Source organism: Antechinus flavipes, chromosome 3, assembly GCF_016432865.1.
Source record: "Antechinus flavipes isolate AdamAnt ecotype Samford, QLD, Australia chromosome 3, AdamAnt_v2, whole genome shotgun sequence".
Lineage (NCBI taxonomy): Eukaryota > Metazoa > Chordata > Mammalia > Dasyuromorphia > Dasyuridae > Antechinus > Antechinus flavipes.
Window position 1 is genome coordinate 487,930,738 of NC_067400.1, and position 22,808 is coordinate 487,953,545.

At 36.8% G+C, this 22,808-nt stretch overlaps 1 protein-coding gene across 1 annotated transcript in view; it reads right to left on the minus strand.

Annotated features, from left to right (window-relative positions):
• Nucleotides 1–2,166: 2,166 nt before the first annotated feature.
• MAML2 (mastermind like transcriptional coactivator 2) overlaps nucleotides 2,167–22,808 on the minus strand; it is a 414,851-nt gene continuing 394,209 nt past the window's right edge. Inside the window, exons 3-5 of the mRNA XM_051986842.1 lie at nucleotides 17,413–17,616; nucleotides 8,702–8,813; nucleotides 2,167–5,950 (exon numbers count right to left, since the gene is read on the minus strand). Coding sequence (XP_051842802.1) covers nucleotides 4,950–5,950; nucleotides 8,702–8,813; nucleotides 17,413–17,616 — 1,317 coding nt within the window. The 3' untranslated portion in view covers nucleotides 2,167–4,949. The remainder of the gene's footprint in view (nucleotides 5,951–8,701; nucleotides 8,814–17,412; nucleotides 17,617–22,808) is intronic.

The window sequence follows — 22,808 nt, forward strand, 5'->3', positions numbered from 1 at the left end:
TTAAAGTTCTCCTCTGTTTCATCATGGCACCTTGGTGAGCCTGGAATTTTAAAGATTACGCCAGCAGAGTGCAAATTCTGGTAGATTCTATCTACCAACCTAGAAAAGCTTTGCATATGGGGTCCAGTAGTCAGAAAGGCCTGTCCCCAGAAGTCTAGTTCACAGGTGATGGGATTTTTTTTTGACCAAAGCTGTTCATAATGTCACTGACATGGATCAACAGAAGATGGATAAAATCACAAATTCTTTAACATTGAAGAAAGTGATCCATTGACATGGATCAATGGAAGATGGATAAAATCACAAATTCTTGAACATTGAAGAAAATGATCTATGAATAACACTAATAAAGATAGTGATAATGTGCATTACACTGGGGTTAGTAACATCAGCAGGAACTGTACAGAATCAACAGAACTTGACAACTGATTGGATATGAAAGTACCAGAGAGGGAAGAATCAAGGATATTTTCAAGATGTTACAACATGAGATAAGGTGAACAGTGTAATAAACAGTGAAATCAATAGGAGATACGTGGGAAAAAAGAATAAACTTAGTTTAGGGGTATGTTGATTTTGACATGTTGGTGGGACATGCAGGTAAAGATATCTTGTAGGCTTGAAAATGCAGGTCTCAAAAGAATAACTGGCACAAAAGAAAGAGTGATCTAGAAACAGAGATTTGGAAGTAATCTACATAAAGGTGGCAGTTAAATTATGGAAATTAAAGAGATTCCAAGAGAGAAAGAGAAGAGAGGGCCCAAAAGATAATTGAAGAACATTCAACTTAAATAATCCAGAAGACAAGAAGTTTCATTTATAAAATGAGAGCATTGGATGAGATGATCTTAAAAATTTGTTACTGATCTGATATTCTATGATTCCATGATTCTACAGCAGAGGGAGTAGACAGAATTGCTTCCAAGCTTCTTTTACCCTCAATCCCTAGCCTACTCCACCAACCAGTCTCTCTCCTTGGACATAGGAAAAGAAGTCCCAGTTATGGAGTTAAAAGACCTAGGTTTAAATTTTCACATCTGGCATTATTTGTGTGACCTTGTACATAATCACATTCGTGGGCCTCGACCATACCTATACAATAAAGAGATTGTACTATACAGTCCCTGAAATAACTTTCAGCTCTAGATAGATGATTCTTTGATCCTTACTCTATAAACCAACTCCAGGACCACAGTTGTTCCTGTCAGTTCACAAAGCTAGAATTGAACAAACCCTGTAGAGGAGGTCAAGTGAAGTCCTATAATGTCATATCATTAGAGTTTCTAAGATCATAAGCTCCCTGTAGTAGGGAGAGTCCTGGACTTGAGAATTAGATATCCTGACTTTGACAGATCATCCTCTTTTAAGATGAGTAATAATAATAGATACTTACACTGTCCATCTTATAGGATTGTTATTAGGAAAGAGCTTTGAAACTAAAAAGCTGCTACATAAATATGAGACAATATCATTACTATTGAAGGGTCCTGCACACAAATAAACATTTACTGAATATTAAATGAATAAACTTTAGAAGTCACCATTTCCCTTGCAGGAAACTAAAAAAAAAAAAAAAAAAAAACTTTTCTAGAGAATCAATCAACTATTGGACATTCACTTCTATAGGAAGACATCAAAGGAGATGAGGAAGTTTAACCTGGAAAAGAGAAGATTCAGGGAGGATTTGATGATTTACTCCAAGGGGAAGAAGGTTTAGATTTGTGCTGAACAGTAGAGCTTGAAGCAATGGGTAGAAGTTACAAAGAGGCAATTTTATGCTGCATATTAAAAAAAAATTGCTAATCCAAGCTATTCAAAAGTGGAATGGCTGAATTGGGTGGTAATGGGTTTCTCCTCATTTGTGTCTTCTAAATAGAAATAGTCTGACCATTTTCTGATATAATGAAGAGGAGAGGAGATACTAATTTGGATACCATTTGGATTAGATTGATACTATGGTTCTGTCTAACTCTGAAAAGCTATGATTTGGGGAATTTATTGGTATGAAGAAAAATGTGATTACATGCAAATAAGACTTTTTTTTAAAACTATTTTTTTTCTTAAACACATGAAATTACACACAATACAAAATAATTGTTTACATATTGGAATTTTTACAGTAATGGGTATATGTCATGATACACAGATGCAAACAATATTAGTGCATTCATTTATAATATAGATTTTTATTTTTCCTTGTCATTGGGTTTAAAACAAAGCATAGAAGGATCTGTTTGCTGAAATTACCCTTTAGACCTTTAATTTTTTTCTTTTAAAGTTAATTCTGTCTCCTATATAATATGTCAGGAAGATCAACAATGCCATCAATTCAATAGTCTAGTATTTCTTTCAAAAGGAGATTGTATCCAGAAGCTCTTAAGTCATAAATTCCAAAGTTGTGGCTATATTGTATCTATCAAATTTTCCTTATTGTTTCAACTTTCAGGAAAATCCCATTACTGTTAGGAGTAGGATGCAAGCAAAGAGAAAATATAGGAGCCATAATTTTCACCATCATTTTCCTGCATTTTAATGAGTAGCTGAATAAATAGACATGAATGATGAAATTCACATTAAGAAAGAAGCTATTCCAAAAACTCTGATTGATTGGCTTACTTTGCTTAATTCTGAGAGCTACTGTAAAACATACTATTTGTTAGGGTAAAAATATAAGCTGAATCAAAGATGCACAACTGCTGAGTGCTAGCTGGTATATACAGTAACACGGAGAAGGCAGAAAATGTGTTTATGTACAGTTGTTTTTCCTTTCCATTTGCTTGGAGAAAACACTGCTTTATAAAATGGAACAGCACAGAGCAGACCACGTGCAGTGAGGACCAATACAGTACACACATTATAACAAAATAAAAACACAAGAACTATGGATTCAAAAAATAATATGACTGCAGAAAGGAAAAAAAAAAGGCTTGAAACCTGGAATGCTTTTTATGGAGGTTTCATAATGTACATTTATCTGTAAGCCTGTTAATCGTTTTCTAAAGTTCCCAGTTGGCCACCTGCAATTTAGGCATGGAGCAAAAAATAAACCATTGTATTATACAAAAACTTTGTATATTAGCATACAAAAGGTAACAATTTACTTTTTGTATAAAATATAACTTTCTGATAGTATATTTATTTCACATATGTATAAATATAACCCAAAGAATATGTTTTTAATTATTTCTACCAAAATATTTTTTTACAAAAGTTTACAAAACAAATAATTTCTTTATATTTACAAGCCAACACTGAGAAGAACCTGGGCCAGTGGTGTGGATGCTGCCTGACAGAAGGTGGGACAGTGCTCTTAGTCATGTTAGAGTATGATGGGTGAGTTTTCAGAAGCCACAAAAATTGCTCTTTTTTGTTGTTATTTTTATAGAATTGATATTTTCAGCTTTGAGCATAAAAGGTATGAGTGAAAGCATATTTCAAGGGGTGATTACTTAGGTTTTAAGGGCAGAAAAGGGAAATTATACCACTTTCAATGAGATCAATTCCATTTTCCAGGAGAATTGTGTGTAGATTAAATAGTAGCCTATTTAATATTTAATATTTAATTCTCACCTAGGGTCACTCTGTCAGTTAGTCAGTGAGGCACTGGGCTTCAGTGAAAGTAGAAACTTAGATTTTGGATCTTGGATATGGAGGCTATATATAGCCTTAAGATGTTTCCTTTCTTATATTAAGCGATGGGTTGAACACTTAATGGATGGTGTGTGAACTTTCATGACAGGTACATTTTAAACATTTTAGCTGTTCCTCAGAGGCAGTTTGCTGTCCCTTACTTTCCCAGTTTTGGTTCCTTCCAGGGCCTCCTGTCTCTTTTTGCCGTCAGAGAAGACGGTATGGAATTTAAGCTTTGGTAAAGCTTTCCCAACCTTCCTGGACTTAGAAATCTGTTTTGTCAGCTCAGGAAATAGGGTTGGTTTCAATTTCAATCATCTTCGGAACTGACCAGAGAGAACTTTTACAGCAAACCCTCTACCCCTTCCCCATCCCCCAATTACAGTTGTAAGCCAAATAAATCCCTTTTATGACAGTGCCCAGCTGGACATTTTTTGAACATTGTGGTGTGTGAGTGATTAAAAAAAAAAGTGAAATCTAATGCATACAGACAGGCATGCAACAACTTTTGATCCAGGTCTTGGTTGTATATAAAACTTGGAAATGGATTGGGGAATCAGCTGTGAATTCATTCAAAAGAGCAAAGGTTTTTTTATTTTGTTTTGTTTTTTGTTTTTCCCTCAGAGACTGCACAACTCCAACTCCTGATTCCAACACTAGGAACAATGCTCTTGGTTGTCTGTTCCACCAGGAATGGCATATGGCAGCACAAGGTGGGTGGGGAGAGGCCTATAGCCTGCTGGACTCATTCCAGGCCCTTGCTTACTCTGGTCGATTTTCTTACATTCCAAACAGATCTTGTAGTTTTCTCCACAGAAGCTCTAGGTGGTTTAAAATAATAAACCAGAGATAAAGCTAAAACAGCACAAAGAATGATCAAGTGTGAGAGAGAATCTGTTATTCTGTGCTCCATTTGGAGCCAGTTCCCCTGCATCACATGAGACTTAAGTGATTTACAAATTCCCATCACTTTCTCTCAGGGAGGAAGGAAAGAAAGGAGTTTTGTGGCCCATTCTACCCAGTAAAAATATACATTGACATCACAGTTCCATTTGAATGAATTGGATATCCTATCCTATAATTCAGAGCTATGAAAAGTCATCTCATACTTTACTTCCCTCAAGTTTACTATTCGGGGAAATTTTTTGTACCAACATTTTCAATACAGTCATCACTCTTTTGTCTCCCAACATTAAGCCACGGTATCTACACAGTCCCACTAAAAGGGAAAACTAAAAATCAACAGCTTAACCTTTACAGAGTCTATATAAAATACTGCCTTTGAGTGCTCGGAGTTTGTAATTCCCATCCCTTCTTGTTCATGAATTGCTGCCCAAGATTTCATCAAGGTTGATGTCTTTCATCCAGTCATCATTGCCAGGCTCGGTTTTCAGTAAGGAATCTATGAAGTCGGAGTCACTATTCAGCGCTGGTCCCATGTTATCAGTCTGTTGGCTGAGAAAGTCAAACGCTAAGTCACTGCCGTGGTCAGGCCCTGGGAAGGCCCTGGCGCTTTGGTTGGTAGCAGGAAAGCTGTTGGAGGGCAGGGATGGAGCCTGAGTTATACCTGTCCCGGCCTGGCTCAGCCCCGGTCCTGACAAAGTCTGTGTGCTTAGCTGGTTTGGTCTGAGAGTCAGACCTCGGAGTGACCCCAGAGTCTGTCCATTCACTGTCTGGCTCATTTGATTGATGGGTCTCATTTGCACTGCTGGTGTCAGCTGGCTTGGGGGAGCCACGGCTCGCTGGGAAAATTGCTGGTTACCCACGCCACGCTGCAGAGGCTGAGTGGCGGCGAACGCCGCTGCTGGGGAGCCGGCTGGGAAGCGCACTCCCGGGGCCTTCAGGGCCTCCTGCGGCTTGGCTGAGGCTTCCACCGAGGCCCAGGTGGGCGCTGTGGTGCTGGAAGTGATCATGACATTTGGCGGTCTCTGGGCCGGGATGCTCGTGACGCCGGGGTTTAAGTTGGGTCTCACTTGCTGGGAGCTGGCCATGGAGCCAGACCCAAAAGTGCTCACGCTGTTGTTGTTCCCAGGCCCCAGGGTAGAGGGCCGCAGCAACATGGGGTTACTCTGACCGGTGATCATTTGGTTGGTACTTCTGTGCTGGGCTATCTGAGTCATTCCCGAAGGGACACTGTAGGTACCTGGTTGGTTGCAAGGCAAGTTTCCGTATATCCCAATGTTGCGGACGGTGGGTAAAGAAGGCATCCTTGTTCCTTGGGAAGTGGACAGCAGGTTGGAAGTCTGGGTCAAAATGCTATGTGTGGAGACAGGGTTTGCCAAAGCATGGTTTGAGTTCAAACTCACAGTTGCTGAGCCTCCTGAGAAAAGAAGGAAAATTGCATCAGTATGCGTACTGGGTCTGTGACACTCTTATGTGCCATGAAAAATACTGTAGTTTTGATGTTATGTAGAAAGACATGAAACAATGAACAATATATGATGTTTGCAAAGAGCTTTACATTGATTGCCTTATTTGGGTCTCACAACAATCTTGTGAAGGATTATTATTGTAATAAAATAAATAAATAAATAAATGAAATTATTGTATTTAAATAAGTGAGTGAAAATAAATAAAATCTTATTTTATGAATGGAGAAACTGAAGTTCAGAATGGTTAGGGATATGCTCATGTTCCCATAGCTAAGATGTGTCAGAGGGAGATTTGAACCCAGGTTTTGATTTCAGGTCTAGCATTACCTAATGCTACCTAATTACCTAAACATTACTCTATCTTGTGCCTTAATATGTAATCTTCTGATATAACACAGTCAGTGTATATGCTGGTTTCTTGGGCAGTATCCCTCTAACTGGCTAAGAGATTGTATTCTAGAGAAAGAAGCAGATTCATAGGTTCACAGACTGAGAATTGAAAGGAGCCTTGGAGTTCATCTTGTCTAATAAATGAGAAAACTAATGGTTAGATCTGCTCATGGTCACACAGTAAGTGAGAGAGTTGAGTTTTGACCCCTGATTTTTCTAGCATTCTTTCTATTGTACCGTACTAAGGCTGACTAATAGAATACAAGGATAACCGGATTTCTACCTATCTCTCCAACTTCTATCTCAAGTAGTTTTGCAACATTCCCCAAATAGGCATCCTGAGATGTCCTTTCCCATCTTTCTTTTTAAGTTCTAAATTTCCTTAAGAGCTCAGTTTAAAAGCCAGGCCCTCAGTGAAACCTCTCCTGATCATCTCAGCCTTCAGAGACTGCCTTCAGAGATTAGAGTTCACGGGAAATACTGCTGTCAGATATATACATTTTTGAGTCAGCTACATAGAGATGATCATGGAACCCTGGGGATTGGATGATATTTCCAAAGGAAAGAGAGGAAATACTAAGTGCAGAGTGTTGTAAGAAATCCACATCTGGGAGTAGGAGGAATACATTTAAAAATCAGTGGAAAAGATTTAGAAGACAGGAAGAACTAAGAGAAAATAATGTCATGGAAACCAGGGAAGGTGAAAGTCTCAAGAAGTATATCAAATACTCTGAGAAGGTCAAGGAAGAATGCAATCAAAAAGAGCTATTAGATTGCCAATTAAGATGGCAATAATGACTAGAGACAGTGGCAGTATTTGAACCAGACAGTGGGAAGTGAGAACAGATGATAGGATATACCTTGGCACAAAACTTTAAGTGTTTATACAGATGACTCTTGGGTCAATATATGCAACCCATTCTATCTCCTGAGCACTAACCCATCCATCATTATCAACTGCCTTTTGGCATCTTAAATTGAACACATCCAAAAATGAATCCTCTTTTTTTTCCCACTATAACCCATACAATGTAAATTCCTCGGGACAGGGATTGTTTTACTTTTTTTTTTTTTTTTTTTTTAAATCCCAGCATCTAGTATAGTAGTTTATACATAGTACACATTTGATACATAAATTGGATTGAGTTGAATTCTTTCCTTTTTTTGATTGGAATCTGGGAATCATCTTTAATTTTTTTTTCCTTTTCTTTTATCCCTTTCATTCAAATAGTTCTGAGTTCTATTGAATTTATTTTTTTTTAATATTGCTCATATTTATCCCACCTTCCCCACACATATTGCCCCCATCCTTCTTTCAACCCTTTTCTTACCTATCCTAATATTTCTGTCTTCTAACTAGCATTTCCTTATTATATTATATGTTGCTACCTCTCTTCTCTACCTCCCATTCCATTATAAGTTCTTTCAAGGTAAGTATGGTGTCATTTTTCATTCTTTTGTATTCTTGTTGCCTAACACTGTACTTTGTATATAGTGGGAACTTAATGTTTATTGAATTAAGTTGGACCAGTGACACCATCCTCTTTCATCAAATAAAATAAAGTTCATAGTTCTATACTGGATTAAAATGAACAAATCTCAAAGGGAAGAAAATAGATACTAACCTCAAAGTCAGAAATGGGACTAGGGCAAATGGGTATCTTCAAGGATGCTTAGAAAAAGTAGGGCCATATTTTTAAAATGAGAAAATTTCATTGAAATGTAGCAACTTTTGCCAACCCTAGATATACATGGGACAGTATGAACAAGACAAATGAACAAGAAAGTTAGGAGATGAGGTTTTCTACGGTGTCCTAGCATATATCAAACCTCAAAAAAAATTCTTGTTGAACTAAGTTAAATTGAAATAAAGTTTCAGAAGAATATAAGAGAAGAGAGTCAAGAAGAATAAATGTGAAGTACTGACAATAGATAAAAAATATTGTGTTAATAATTAGATTTTGGTAGAATCAGTGGCATAATGGATAGAATTACACTTGGATTCAGAGATAAAAATTCAAATCCTGCTTCAGAAACTTAGACTAGTAAGTAACCTTGAGGGACTCAGTTAGCCTAAAGAACTCCCTAAGCATTTACTAAATCACAGAGGGGTCATTAAGCAGGTTACAGAATTCCCCTTGAGGAGGAAAGCATAAATATTTCCTTCTATGGAGGAAAATTGGAAGGCTGCAGAAGGTTCTGATGATGAGAAAGTTAATACTTCAAAGGAGAAAATAAAGCATGAAATACCTCAAATTGCATTTTTACTTTCACAATTCTGCATGTGACTTAATTTCATATCTACTTACCAGAATATTGGCTTGTTGGTTGCATGTTGACCATATTTCTTCTTTGGTCTTTATAATCTGGGGGTGGCCTTGTCAAGTGTCTGTTTATCTGATCTTGTGGAGCAATTTTCTCCTGAGAAAATAAAATAATATCAGTAAATAACGACAGTTTATATGACTTTCTTCCTTAACTAGTGAGATCATGTGATCCCAAAGATATAAAAATAATTTGTAAATCATTAATTTAATGTCCTGGGCCCAATGTTGTAGTCTTAATTGAGGCAGAATTCTGCTTTATTTCAGTGGGTTTTCAGAAATGACTCGCAAGTTGTTTTTCCTTTATAATCATTAGCATCTCTGTTTTTTTTCCTATTTATTCTTCACAGCTCATTTATCTTGGATTTTTATTTTTATGAGAACATGTCTTTTTTTAATTTCTGAAGTGACCATGCTTCTAGTTTAAAGTTGTTGAAAGAGACATGTCTGCTACCTTTTTATTTGTGAATCTTTCTGGAACCAAGAAGTCTAGAGTTATGGGAGAAAAGATAAGATGGGCTAGCAAAATAAGTAGATATATTATTCCTGATACTCTTACTTTAAAGCCATAGACATTTTTCTAAGATTTTCTTATTCTTAAAAATAATTAAATGATTTCTTAAACTCTTAATATTCAATATAAAAAAGAGAACCAGATAGGGAATCAAAGGACATGAGTTCAAATCTCATCTCTATAATTTACTACTCATATAAATTTAGTAATCACTTACCTTCTCTGGGAATTAGTTTTCTCATCTGTAAAATGAGGGGGTTGGACTGAATTCCCTTCCAGCTGTGTTTATGAATCTATGAATTAACTAAATGTCCTTAGTAATTAATTACAATAACTAAAAGGTGTCCCTCTTTCTAAATCTCCTCCCTCCCCCCTTTCCTCTATCCTTCATGCCCTCCTCCCCCCTTTTCTTCCTCCCTTCCTTCCTTCCTTCCTTCCTTCCTTCCTTCCTTCCTTCCTTCCTTCCTTCCTTCCTTCCTTCCTTCCTTCCTTCCTTCCTTCCTTCCTTCCTATGTTACTTGCTGATACTGAGAGTTTGGAAAGTAGGGGAGGGCTTGTTTCTTTTGTAGCTTTAAGTTTCCAGTCATCGACAGAAGTGATCTCTAACAAAGAAAACTAATTTTTTAAGATTGACATGGAACAAGATTGTAGGAAATTTAATAAATTGGGGAAATTAAGAGAAGATAAAATATAGTCTGTAGTACTTAGATTTCATCTAAAATTTGAGTTTTCAGACATTTCAGACTGAATGGAGTCTACCAAAAAGGCAAGTAATCCCTAAAATAACAACAAATGCTACTCCAATTCATGATTTTTAGAAGAAAAAACCCACACAAAGACTCATTGAGTTCTTGGACATCAAATGACTCATAAAACACAATTCTGATTATCTAAGTACAAATGAATCAGAATCAAATGGATTAAATTTCTTTTAAATAGGCATTTAAAAGTGAAAGAAAAAAATGGTAAATGGTAAAAATCCATTTTGTTGTTTTGCAAACCCTAAATGTCTGAGAAATTGTTTGTGCTTCTCAGTGAACCTGAAATGTGGCAAGATTCATCTACCCTAGTATAAACTACCATGTAGTCTTGGTTTTGGGGATTTCAAGCCAAATTTTAGACTTTCCAAAATCCTACTTTTTCCTTAAGCCTATGACTTTCATGGCACAATCTAATGTTTTTGGTTTCTGTGTTGTAGAATCACTGAATTTCAGAGTGAGAAAGGAGTTTAGAGATTGTTTATTTCAACCTACACCTGAAGAGAAAATCCCTTTATAATATCCTCATGAAAAGGTTGGAATAAAAGTCCTCTAAGTTCCCTCTGGAACTGATGTTACCTAAGCATTTTTGAACAGGAAGATGATCCTTGGATGAGGTCCTTTGGTCATTTAGTCATAGCCCCAAGCTTGAAGCCTTTCCAGCCTGGCAGGGACAGACAAAGCTTGCACTCTATTGTTAAAAGCTTTAACGAGCCAGGGCTGTCTCTATCCTGTGGTGAGGTAGTGGAGTAGGGTTATTATGTCTTTAGAGTAGATTTAGGAACATTGCTCCCAAAACATCCCTATTTTTTTTTTTTTTTAATAGGACTATTTAAAAAAGCAGTGTGGAATTTGGAATAGCAGATAGATGTTCCGGTTTGGAGTCAGGACATCTTGGGCTCAAGGCCTGACTCTAATTCATACCAGCTGTGTGACCCTGGGCAAGGCATTTAACTTCTTGGTGACCCAGGTAAAGCTCAAAGAATCTTAAGTTGCAGAATGGTCCCCTATCTGCATTAGCAAAATGCATTTCTGCACTGGGAGCTCCTGGTACAAGCAAAATCACAGATCCATGAAAGAAAAAAAAGAACTAATTTGGCTAAACTAATGTTTTTTAATAAGTGCTATGTCTCTTTTTATGTCATGCACATAAAGCTTCCTCAGAGGGGAGAAAAAACAGGTAATAATTATACTCCTGGGAGAAATACACTACTAAAGAGTCTCAGATCTAGCCTAGCCAAACTGATTAAAATCATTATGAAGCATATGTTAAGAAAAGGTACCATCAGAGATCATTTCTTCCTTAGATTTGATAAAACCACACCCAAATTCAATAAATAGCCTCTAGATAATGACAAATGTGAATCCCTTTTAAAGACATGCAAAGAGGTTTCATTCTTATTGATGTATTACAACTTAAAACATTGTCCTTTGCAATTAGAGCCCTGTGGGAGATAGGAAATTGCAAGGAAATGAACCCTTTGTGGAAAATAGCCTGCCTTCAATTCTCTGCCATAATTAAAGTAATGGCATAGTGAAAAGAATTTTGGATTTAGAACCAAATACCTTAGATATTATCTTGTCCAATCTCCTCATTTTACAAATGAAGAAACTGCGGTCTTATAAAAGTAAAATGACTTGTTTAAGGTTACAAGGATGGATAAATGAATGGATTGAACAACAGAGAGAGTGTATGTGTGAGAGAAAAAGGGAGGAAGGGAGGAAGAGAGAGAGAAAGAGAGAGAGAGAGAGAGAGAGAGAGAGAGAAAGAGAGAGAGAGAGAGAGAGAAAGAGAGAGAGAGAGAAGAAGAGAAGAAGAAGAAGAAGAAGAAGAAGAAGAAGAAGAAGAAAAAGGAGGAGGAGGAGGAGAGAAAGAGAGAATGAGAATTTATTAAGTACTTATGAGATGTCAAGCACTACAGATATAAACACCAGTGAAAAGAATGACGATTCTTGCCCTTAAGTTTATGTCCTTTTTTCCTTCCTTCTTTCTTAAATAGATTTGTGGTTTCACTAGCACTTCTCATTTACTGTTCTTTATACAGAAGAGTTGGTGAGTATGGAGTTCAGAATAACAAAAAATAAATTTTAAAAAAGAAAGCCCTTTTAGGATTCAGAGAAAAGTTTGTAATGCATGATATTACTTCTTCCCCATTCCCCTTCCCCTGAGGATTAGCAGTATGTTTCCCAATTTTACCTTCAGCCTAAGCTCATGACTTTTGCTCCCTCTGGCCTTGATTTCTGCTATCAGATCGGCACAGGGGGCACTGACTTCTTATTCTGTTGAATAAGAATTCTGAATGCAGAATTCCAATATTGATTCCCAAGGGATTTGGGGTGGGAAAAATTTTGGGGAAAAGAATAGGCACAGTGGACAGGCACAGAAAGGAATCATTGCAAGGAAATGAAGGAAAAGAAAGAAGCATTTAATATCCTAATAAAGGAAGATAATATATGCGAAGGAACTGAAAAGTAGTAGGAGAGAGGCAGTGATAAGATGCCTATATAGGGGCAAGGCTGCTAGCAAAGAGACAAAGTTAGGATAGCAAGTGACAGAATCATGATTCAAACTCAGGGCCTCTAAACCAAGATCTAGTACTTTATCTGAAGCACCAAGTTGTTCCTTATAATACTTGTTATTTTGTATCTTCCATGAAAGTTTTCCTCTGATGCATGGAGGTGATTGAATTTTTAAAATCAACAATCAGAAAGCATTTTTAAATTGCCTACTATGTTCCAGGTATTATGCTAATTACTAAGGATAAAAAAAAAAAAAAGCAAAAAAAAAAAAATCCTGCTCTCAAAGAACTGACAATTTGATGAAGGAATGATGTGTAAATAACTATGTGTAAACAAGATATATTCGGGACAAATTGGAGCTAATCTTAGAAGGAAGAAACTAACATTAAGAAAAGATATGAAAAACTTCTTGCAGAAAGTAGGATTTAATTCAGCACTTGAAGAAAATCAGGGAAGCCAGAAGCTGGATATGAGGAGGGAGGGAATTCTAGGCATGAGAGACATCAGTGAACACCTAGAACTGAGAGAGTTTGAGAAACATCAAGGAGACCAAGCAACCTTGAATGTCAGAGAGCAAAGGAGAGGTAGGTATAACAGAGCTAGAAAGATAGGAAAGGGCCAAGTTTTGAAAGATTTTAAAAGTCAAATGAAAGATTTTATATTTTATCCTGAAAGTGGGAAACCACTGGAGTTTATTCAATAGCAGGGTGATAGTCAAACCTTTGGGAAAATCAGTCTGACAGTTGAATAAAAAGATAATCAATGGAGTAGATAGATTTGAGGTAGGGAAATGAACCAGAAGATTATTACACTGATCTGGGCATGGGGTGATGAAGGCTTGGATGTGGATGGTGGCAGTCAGAGGAGAGAAGGAGAGATGTTACAAAGGTGGAATCAACAGGCTTTAGCACCTGATTGGATGTTGGGGAAGGGGTATGAGTCTTGGTGACTGAAAGGATGGTGTGCCTTAAAGATGCCAGTTGGCAACTGTTCCTGCATCCTGCTTGAGATCATACCTAAGTATGAGTCTGAGACCTTATCTTGCCCTTGTCTTGCCCTTGGGCACAGTTCATGCTCCTGGCCAGACCCATCCCCACTGTCCATAAACAGCTTTGCCTTTCCCTGGTTGGACAAATTAATCAGTGTAATTGTTTTCTTGGCTTTCCCAATTAAAATAAAATTTGGTCTATTTTCTAGATCTGTTTAAAAGAGTTTGAGGAGGGGATAGGGAGCTCACTGTATCACTTTGCACCATCTTGGCTGAGAGAACTTAGAAGGGTAATGTATTGGGGGGATAGACAATAAGTTCGGTTTTGGATAGGTTGAGTTCAAGATATCTACAAGACATCCAGTTCAAGATATCAAATAGTCAGTTGGAGATTAGACACTGGAAATTAGGGAAGGGGTTAGAGCTGGATAAGTAGATTCAAGAATAATCAGCATAGAGAGGATCATTGAATCTGTGGAAGCTAATGAGACCACCAAGTGGAATGACTTATAAGGAGAAAAGATGTCTGGGGAGAAGCCTCATTTTTATTTGTGTATTACCTCTTAAAACATCATCCTTTGCCGTTGAAGCTAAGTGAGAGATTGGAAATTACAAGGATATGAGTCTTCCATGGAAAATGTCCTGCCTCCAGGCTTTGGCAAGCCCAGAGGGAAAGACCAAACCTCGAAGCTTCGCTGTAAAGCTCTTTAAGCAGAGGCTGGAGAATCACTTAGTGGCAACATTAGCGTAAGGATTCTTTTTTGGGCATGAATTGGACTAGATTCTGGTCCCTGAATTGCCTTCCAACCTTGAGATGCTGGGATTCAGTAACAGTGTGTCTATCATCCAAGGACTGGCTAGGCTAATTGCAGAGATGCTTATAAGCAGACTGCTGACCACCAGGAAAGGAATGGTTTTTGGCCATAGCAACTCATGAAGACCTCCAACCAAGGTGTGAAATGGCTACACAAGTACAGCCACACAGATGAAATCATGGGATTCGCAAAGTACAAAAAGTACGTACCATAATAAGCAACCAAAGAGCCAAGAAGTAATTTAATCAAACCATTTATTATTATCATTCTTAAAGGTAATGGTAATGGGGTTGCTTTCAGTGAATTAATTTTTGTTTTTATTTTTTCTTCCTTCTCCTTTTTAAGGGTTCATTTTATGAAGCAAGAAGACAATATTGCCAGGGCTTTCCCAGTTATGAGTTGCAGAAGAAATAGCTTAAATAGACAATGTAAAATATTTTTTCTGCTCTGTTTTGGATAACATACTCCTATTAACTTGATATTATTACTTTTTTTTTTACCCTTTTCCTCTTTCAGTTACATAGGAGGTCTGAAACAAGGGCCAAAAAAGAAAGGATATAATTTTAGTTTTCATTAATAGAGACAGAGTATCCAGGACTAAGTAGGTGCTAGATTTGCTGTATTCTACCTTGGCCACATTGGAACACTGTTCTCAGTTCTGGGAGTTGTTTGGTGGAAGGACATTGATAAATTGGAGAATATCCAGAAGAAGATCATCAGGATGGTGAAAGGTCTCAGTCATGTCAAATATAATAATAATAATAATAATAAAATAAAAAACAACAACAACAACAACAATAACAATAATAGTGTTAATAACTTGGAAGCCAGTTGATATAATCAATAGAGTACTTGACCTGGAGTCAGGAAAACTTGAGTTCAAAATGGACCTAAGATATTTACTAGCTATGTGACCTTGGACTAATCATTTAATCTTTTAAATTCAGTTTTCTCCTCTATAAACTGGGGACAATACTTTTCAGGACTGTTGTGAGAATCAAATGAGATAATAATTGTAATTGTACCTGGCACACAGATATGCTATATAAATATTAATTATTATTATTTTATCAATTTAGTAAGTTTTAATTTTATTTAAGTTAATTTTGTTAAAAATTTTAGTATTAATTAGCATTTATGTAGAGTTTTAAGGTTTGCAAAACACTTTTCATATAGTAGTTCATTTGATCCTCACAACAACCCAATGAGATAAGAATTAGTTAAAGGAAAGCCTTTAAGCAAAAAGCTGGATAACTGCTTGTTGGGTATGTTATAGAAAGAATTTTTGTTCCAATACAGATTGGTCTAAGTATCCTATCAAATCTGTGATCTGATGTTGCTGCAAAAAAAAAAAAAATAAGATAGTGGAGAGGAAATAGTTGAGGGGTTACTCAGTTGTAGAAAAGAAGCAGGAATTTTTAAAGTGCCTACTATGTGTTAGGCATTGTACTAAATAATTCATTTGATTCTCACAACCTTGTGAAGCAGATGCTGTTCTCCACATTTTACAGATGAGGACACTGAGGCAAACAGAAGTTAAATGATTTGTCTATAGTTATACAGGTAGTAAATATCTGACACTGGCACTCAGATCTCCTGATGTCAGATTTGAACTCAGTTCTTTTTGCTTTTCTGTTGTACCACATAGCTGCCTAGGAAAGGAGAGGGTCCAGAGCCCAAGCAGAGGTCAATTGTTAAGGGAAATGACTTGGGAATTGTGTGAGAAATTGGCTGGATGATTGTGAAACTCCTACAATCTCAAGGATTTCCTATCCTTTCCAAAGGAATCTCTGATAATTTCAAGTGTTTGAAAGGGAAAGTGTTTCAGTATTCATTTCTTTAATAATAACCCAAGCCAAGATGGTGCAAAGTGATACAGTGAGCTCCCTATCCCCTCCTCAAACTCTTTTAAACAGATCTAGAAAATAGACCAAATTTTATTTTAATTGGGAAAGCCAAGAAAACAATTACACTGATTAATTTGTCCAACCAGGGAAAGGCAAAGCTGTTTATGGACAGTGGGGATGGGTCTGGCCAGGAGCATGAACTGTGCCCAAGGGCAAGATAAGGGCAAGATAAGGTCTCAGACTCATACTTAGGTATGATCTCAAGCAGGATGCAGGAACAGTTGCCAACTGGCATCTTTAAGTGCCCACTACCCAGATCCAGGTCACAGATTAAGGGTAGACTGAGAAAGGGCCTTGTGCCCTTTGCATAGAGAAAGGAGGAAATTTCAGAAGCAAGCAGTAGCATGGTGACTCATATACCACACAGAGTAGTTTCAGTTTTAACTTCTATCCCAGTTTGAAGCCTGTGGAAGAATAATCAGAGCAGGAAATCCAGACCTAGGAGGAGCTTGAACCAGCAAAGCTTCCAGGCTGACTAATAGTGACTTGAGTTAAGCAGCAGCCTAAAGCTCAGACCCAAGTCCAGATCAGGCACTTGCACTCAGAACAGGGATCCAAGATCAGACTTTGAACCGGATTAGAAGACTTTGGGAGCCCTGAAAACAATAATTTTTGTCTAATATATAGTGTGAAATGGAGAAACAAACCTATGACTTTGTAATTACTCCTTATGTAACCTAAGAAGAGGGATGGTCATTGTTTCTCCAGGATCCAAAGTCTTGTCAGTACTCTGCTGCTTACTGAATATTTATTAAATTGAATTGATTTGCTCCCATTCCCTACTGAAATACACTTGGGTCAGAGCTGTTCGGAAGCTCTTCTAGTACTGCTACTGCCCATAGAAGAGAAACAATCTCAGTTCCTCCTGGGAAACAGCAATGCCTATTTGGTATTTGTAGTCCTCATACAATTTCTGGGCTGGGCTGGTTGGACTATTTAGATAAAGGTGCTTTGAATTACAACAGTTCTATCCCTGAATAAAGTAATTTTTCTTCCCACTACTTTGTATGTGCAGAATTGTGTTGTGTCTCTCTCAACCTAGAAACTCCAAGGCTCACCTTATTACTCCCAGAAGACATGGGCAGAGGACAAGGAGCTGCAGGAGACTAAATAAACAAATGTATATGGAGCTATCAAACCTCCCACAGTTCTGGGAAAAAAACGATTGAAATTATAGTCCCGAGGAACACTTACTGCATCTGCCAGCATGTGCTGTTGAAGGAGAAGATGTTGTTTCTGCTCCATGATCTGCCTCTGGATAGCCTGCTTCTTCTCCATCAGTTGCTGATTCAACATCGATTGCTGGGAGTTCATGTAACTACTTCCAGTGTTTGGATTCGAGCAAGATGTGGAACTTGGACAGGGGCCTGTATTCTGGCCTACCACAGAGTGTTGATCCTAAAGAAATGAAAGAAAAAGAGAAAAGCTACTGTGAATTAAGAAGAAGAATGCTGCCCAAAGATCAGGAGCTTAGCTTTTATACATTTTCATATTGTTAAAATATCAAGCACAACTAATGGATTGTAACTCAGAGGATTGTTTTCTAATGGTAGGAGAAATGATCACTGGCATTATAAATAATAGTAAGAAAAAGCAGGGTTAGTAATATTAGGGCTTTATTGGAAAAGCCAAGTTACCCCATGACTCTTATAGTGAAAACTCCACCACATTCCACAAAGCAGTTATGGACTCTCAAAGAAAATTCCAATAGAGTTTTATGGTAGTTCCAACAAATATTCAGAAATATCATTCAGAACTGGGGGGTATTCCATTCTTGAACTTTATACCCATTCAACAATTGAAATTTTTGTGTTGACGTAAATGTAGACTATTCTTAATAGAGGTCATGCCCCTAAAATGACTATCTCTTTGCAATATGCAATACAATATCAAATATAATACACGACAAACATATGTCTGGACTTGTAATTTCCTTGGTGTAGAAAGTCCTAATTTGGAAACTTGCTCAGTTGGAAAAGCATTTTACTCTGTGCCAGACATTGTAGTAAGTGCTTTAAATGTAAATGAAAGGCAAAAGTAGGTGCTTTCTTTAGAGAACTTGCATTCTTTTTTTTTTTTTTTAACTTAATAGCATTTTATTTTTTCCAGTTACCTGTAAAGATAGTTTTCAACATTAATTTTTATAAGATTTTGAGTTTCAAATATTTTCCCCTTCCTCTATTCCCTCCCCTCTTCACAAAACAGCAAGCAATCTGATGTAGATTATTCCTGTAAAATAAATTTAAACATATTTCTATATTAATCATGTTGTGAAAGAAAAATTAGAACAAATGGGAAAAACTATGAGAAAGAAAAAAGGTAAAATTGGTGTGCTTCAGTCTCCATTCAGTCTTCATATTTCTTTCTCTAATGTGGATAGCGTTTCCATCATGAGTCTTGGAATTGGCTTAGATCATTGTATTGCTGAGAAGAGCTAAGTCTACCATAGTTGATCATCACATAATCTTGGCTGTTTCTGTGTATGATGTTCTGGTTCTATCACTTTATTCATATAAATTCATATAAATCTTTCCAGGTTGTTCTGAAATCCACCTGCTCATCGTTTCTTATAGAACAATGGTAGTTCATTTCATTCATATACTACAGCTTATTCAGCTATTCCCCAATTGATGGGCATCCCCTCATTTTCCAATTCCTTGTCACCATAAAAATTGCTGTTACAAACATTTTTGCACGTGTAGATCTTTTTTCCTTTTTTTTATGATCTCTTTGAGATATAGAACCAGTAGTGGTATTATTGGATCAGAGAATATGCATAGTTTGATTACCCTTTGGACATAGTTACAAATTGCTCTCTGGAATGGTTGGATCAGTTGGATCAGAACTCCACCAACAATGCATTAGTGAAGGAACTTGCATTCTAAAAGGGGAAATTACATATAAATAAATGTTTACATATGGGATATATGCAAAATAGAGGATGATAGTTTTAAAAGGGGAATACTCTAGCAGCCAAGGGAACCAGGAGAGGCTGCCTGCAAAAGGTGAAATTTAAAAGTCTTAAAGGAAGCCAGGAAAACTACAACTTGGAGGTAAAGAAGGAGAACATGCCAGGCATGGGGAGGAAAGAAGGAAACAAGTATTTGTTAAGCACCCACTATGCACTAGGCACTTTTTTTTCTAAGTACTTTGTATTTAATCCTCACAATAACCCTGAAAAATAGAGCCATTATTATCCTAGTTTTATAGGTAAGGAAACTGAGGCAAGTAAAAATTAAATGATTTATTCATGGTTATACAGTTAGCAAGTATTAAAGGACAAATTTGAACTCAGATTTTCCTGATTCCACACCCAGTATTCTATCTACTACATCTAGACATGGAGGACAATCTTTGCAAAGGCAAAGCCAGTATAGCTGAAACTTATGTTTAAAGAGGAGTAAACATGTAAGAAAACTATAAAAAGGGGAAGAGGTCTGGTTGTAAAAATTTTTGATATATGTTATAATTCCTCCTGGAGATAATAAGGAGCCACTGGAGTTTATTGAGTAAGAGATGGGGGAAATGATTTTAGGAAAATTACTTAGGTAGTTGTTTGTAGGAAAAATTATAGTGAGGAGAGATTTGAGATAGAACATTTAGAGCACAATTATGATAGTCCAGGCAAAAGGAATGAAGGCTTGAACTAGGTTGGTGGACACAAGAAAGAAGAAAAGAGAGTTTAAATTTTATATGAAAAATGTTGGAAAGATAGAAACAGCATGATCTGGCAATTGATTTAATATGTAGTGTGAGGGAGAACAAAGCATAGAGAATGACCCTGAGTGTGTGAACCTGGTTGATTGGGAAGTTGGTGGGTGGTCTTTCATTAGAAAAGGGAAATTTGAAGGATAGCAAGATTTTGAGAGAAAAATAATGAGTTCTAATTTGGACAATTTGAGTTTGAGATGCCTATGGGACATCCAGGTCAAAATAACTAATGGGTAGTTGATGATATGAAATTTCAACATAGAAAATTCAACCGTTTGATATAAAGATCTAGAAATCATCTTCATCATCTTGAACCCATGGAAGCTAATGAGATCACCAAAAGGAAGAAGATAAGAGGGAGAAATGTGACCAAGATAGTCCTTGTGGGAAGATACCCACAGTTTGTGAGAAAGACATAGATGAAGATGCAATAAAGAATATTGAAGGGGCACAGTCAGAGAAGTAGGAGAATCAAGAGTGAGGATTGCCAAGAGAATCTAGAAAGAAGAGAGAATTCAGGAGAAGAGAATCAAAGACTGTAGAGGATCAAAGAGGATAAGGATTGAGAAAAGACCATTGGACTGGACAATTACAAGATCACTGGTGACTTTAGAGTTTCTGTTGAATGATAGTTCCCATCCCCAACTTTTGCACTCAGTCCCTTTTCCTCTCCCTTTCCCTTGTTCGACTTTCACTTATTCTTACTATCTGGGCTTATCAATGGTAGAGATCAGGTTGTAGCCTTCTCCATGAAATGAAATTTCCTGGATGACCTTACTTAATTCTGATTTTTCCTTCCCTAGACCTCTCTTATGTACTTCTCCACACATATTTTAGACTCTAATTATAGCTATCCAAGTAGTCTACCATAAAGATATTCTTTGGAATCAGAAGTTTGAGCTCAAATTTGGCTTGTGATGTTTATGACTTGTCAAGTTAATTAAACTTTCTCATCTGTAAAATGAGCAGGTGACACTAGAGAGTTTCAAAGGTCCCTTCCCATTCTAGGTATATAACCCTATCATTGTATTTGTTATGCCCAGATCACTGTTTTATTTGGAGTAGTGATTCAGTGTTTCCTGAATGAATGAATGATTACATGACAGAGGTACAGAATACTATTAGAGTTATTAGGTAGGGATATAGACTTCTGGCTGTTAGGGGTAGGGAATGTGGTTAGAAAAGGGAGGAAGAAAAGGTAGATAGGATTTTTGATATTAGAATTCCACCATTTGATGGAATAGAATTCTTGAATGTCACAGTGCTCCAAGATTTATAAAAGAATCATCTTCCAAGAAACTCGATGTCATTTCCCTCTACACCAAAACAGATGGACAGTGCTAAATTTAGTGTTGTTCTCTCTCTATCCCATTTTTAAACCAACAAATATTTTCAGCCTTTTTTTTCCTGAAGCCATGTACTCCAAGCTGTGCCTACTGGAAACACATAAGAGTGGCAGAAGGAGAAGGGGGGCACTGTTTGTATTTGAAGATACCACCAGGATGAAGGAAGGAAAAAATGAAATGAGAGAAGAGTTTTATTTGGCTATTATGGATAGAGCATACGAATACAAAAAGTTTCTCCCTGAGAAAACTTTATGGGCCTTAGTAAAAATACTGTACACATTCTTTCAATTGAGGGAAGAATTCTGATTTAGCTGTTGCTACATTTTTTTGTCCTTACGTTAAATGTGAAACACAAAACACCTCCTTCCACAGCCTTGTAGCTCTTGCCAAGATGTTGTGCAAACTCTGGTACATAAAATATTTTGAAAGAAAAAATATGCTATAATGGATTGGCTTTGATTTCCATATTCAGCTCACTCTTGCCTTAAACCCTGCCCACATGTATCCAGAATTAATAAAAGTCATCTGTTCCTCCCTTTTGCACACTGTTCCCCTTAATAGGTTATGGGAGTCTTCCTAAAAATGACAGACCTTCATAGATGCAAGTACTTTAAAAAATGAATTAATCTATTTCTACTCATGTTATTTATTAAATGATAAAATAGTCAGTTTGCTCTAGCAGCTGGGGCTAAAGATCGATTCGGGGCAGAGAGTCCCCATGTGACTGGTTCATATCATGAATCTGGAATTGTATTTTATTTCATGCTTTAGTCCTGTTTTTTGCAGCCCATGAAATTATATGATTTGACTCTGACATTTAAAATGGTTTTCTGGTCTTTCTGGCTGGAGCTTTGTGAGTTGTTCATCACCGATGTGCATTCATTTGTGGATATGTCCCCTCACCTCAAATAAAGGAAACATAATACTTAAAAATCTTGAAGTGCTTTTAAGATTTTAATTAATCAAGCTATCACATTAATCTGTTCAGTGTTAGCCAGGTTATTGATATTTTTAAAAAGTAATTTCCTTTTTAACATTAAAAAAATCCACAACCTGACAAGAGTAAGACTCTTAGATGTATCTATCTATTAATGATCTCATAGTAACATGTGCAGGTTACCACATGTTTTTGGTATAATATTCTCCCCAGGCAGGGGGTACAGTTCCCTGGTGTGAGTTGTGATCTGAGAATTGCATACACAGAAGGGGATATGAATTCTGATTGGTTGAGAGACTTTAATATTACAATTCTGCATATCTATATAAGTGGTCAGAAAGTTCAGATTTGTAGGAAATCTAAAAATCTTCATTGAAAGAAACAGAGGAAATGCAATGTAGGCAAATGTAATCTTTTCAATGACAGGAAGGAGATCTCTCTGAAGTAGATGGTGAAGCTAGTCTCCCACATCCTTGACTTCCAGCATCTGCAATATTAAAGGTTGCTAAGAATTGACTTTTCCAGTGGGATTATTCCTTCTTTAGCTAAGCTGGGAATTTTTTTCTTTTAGTTGAAGAACTCATCTTCTCTATTTA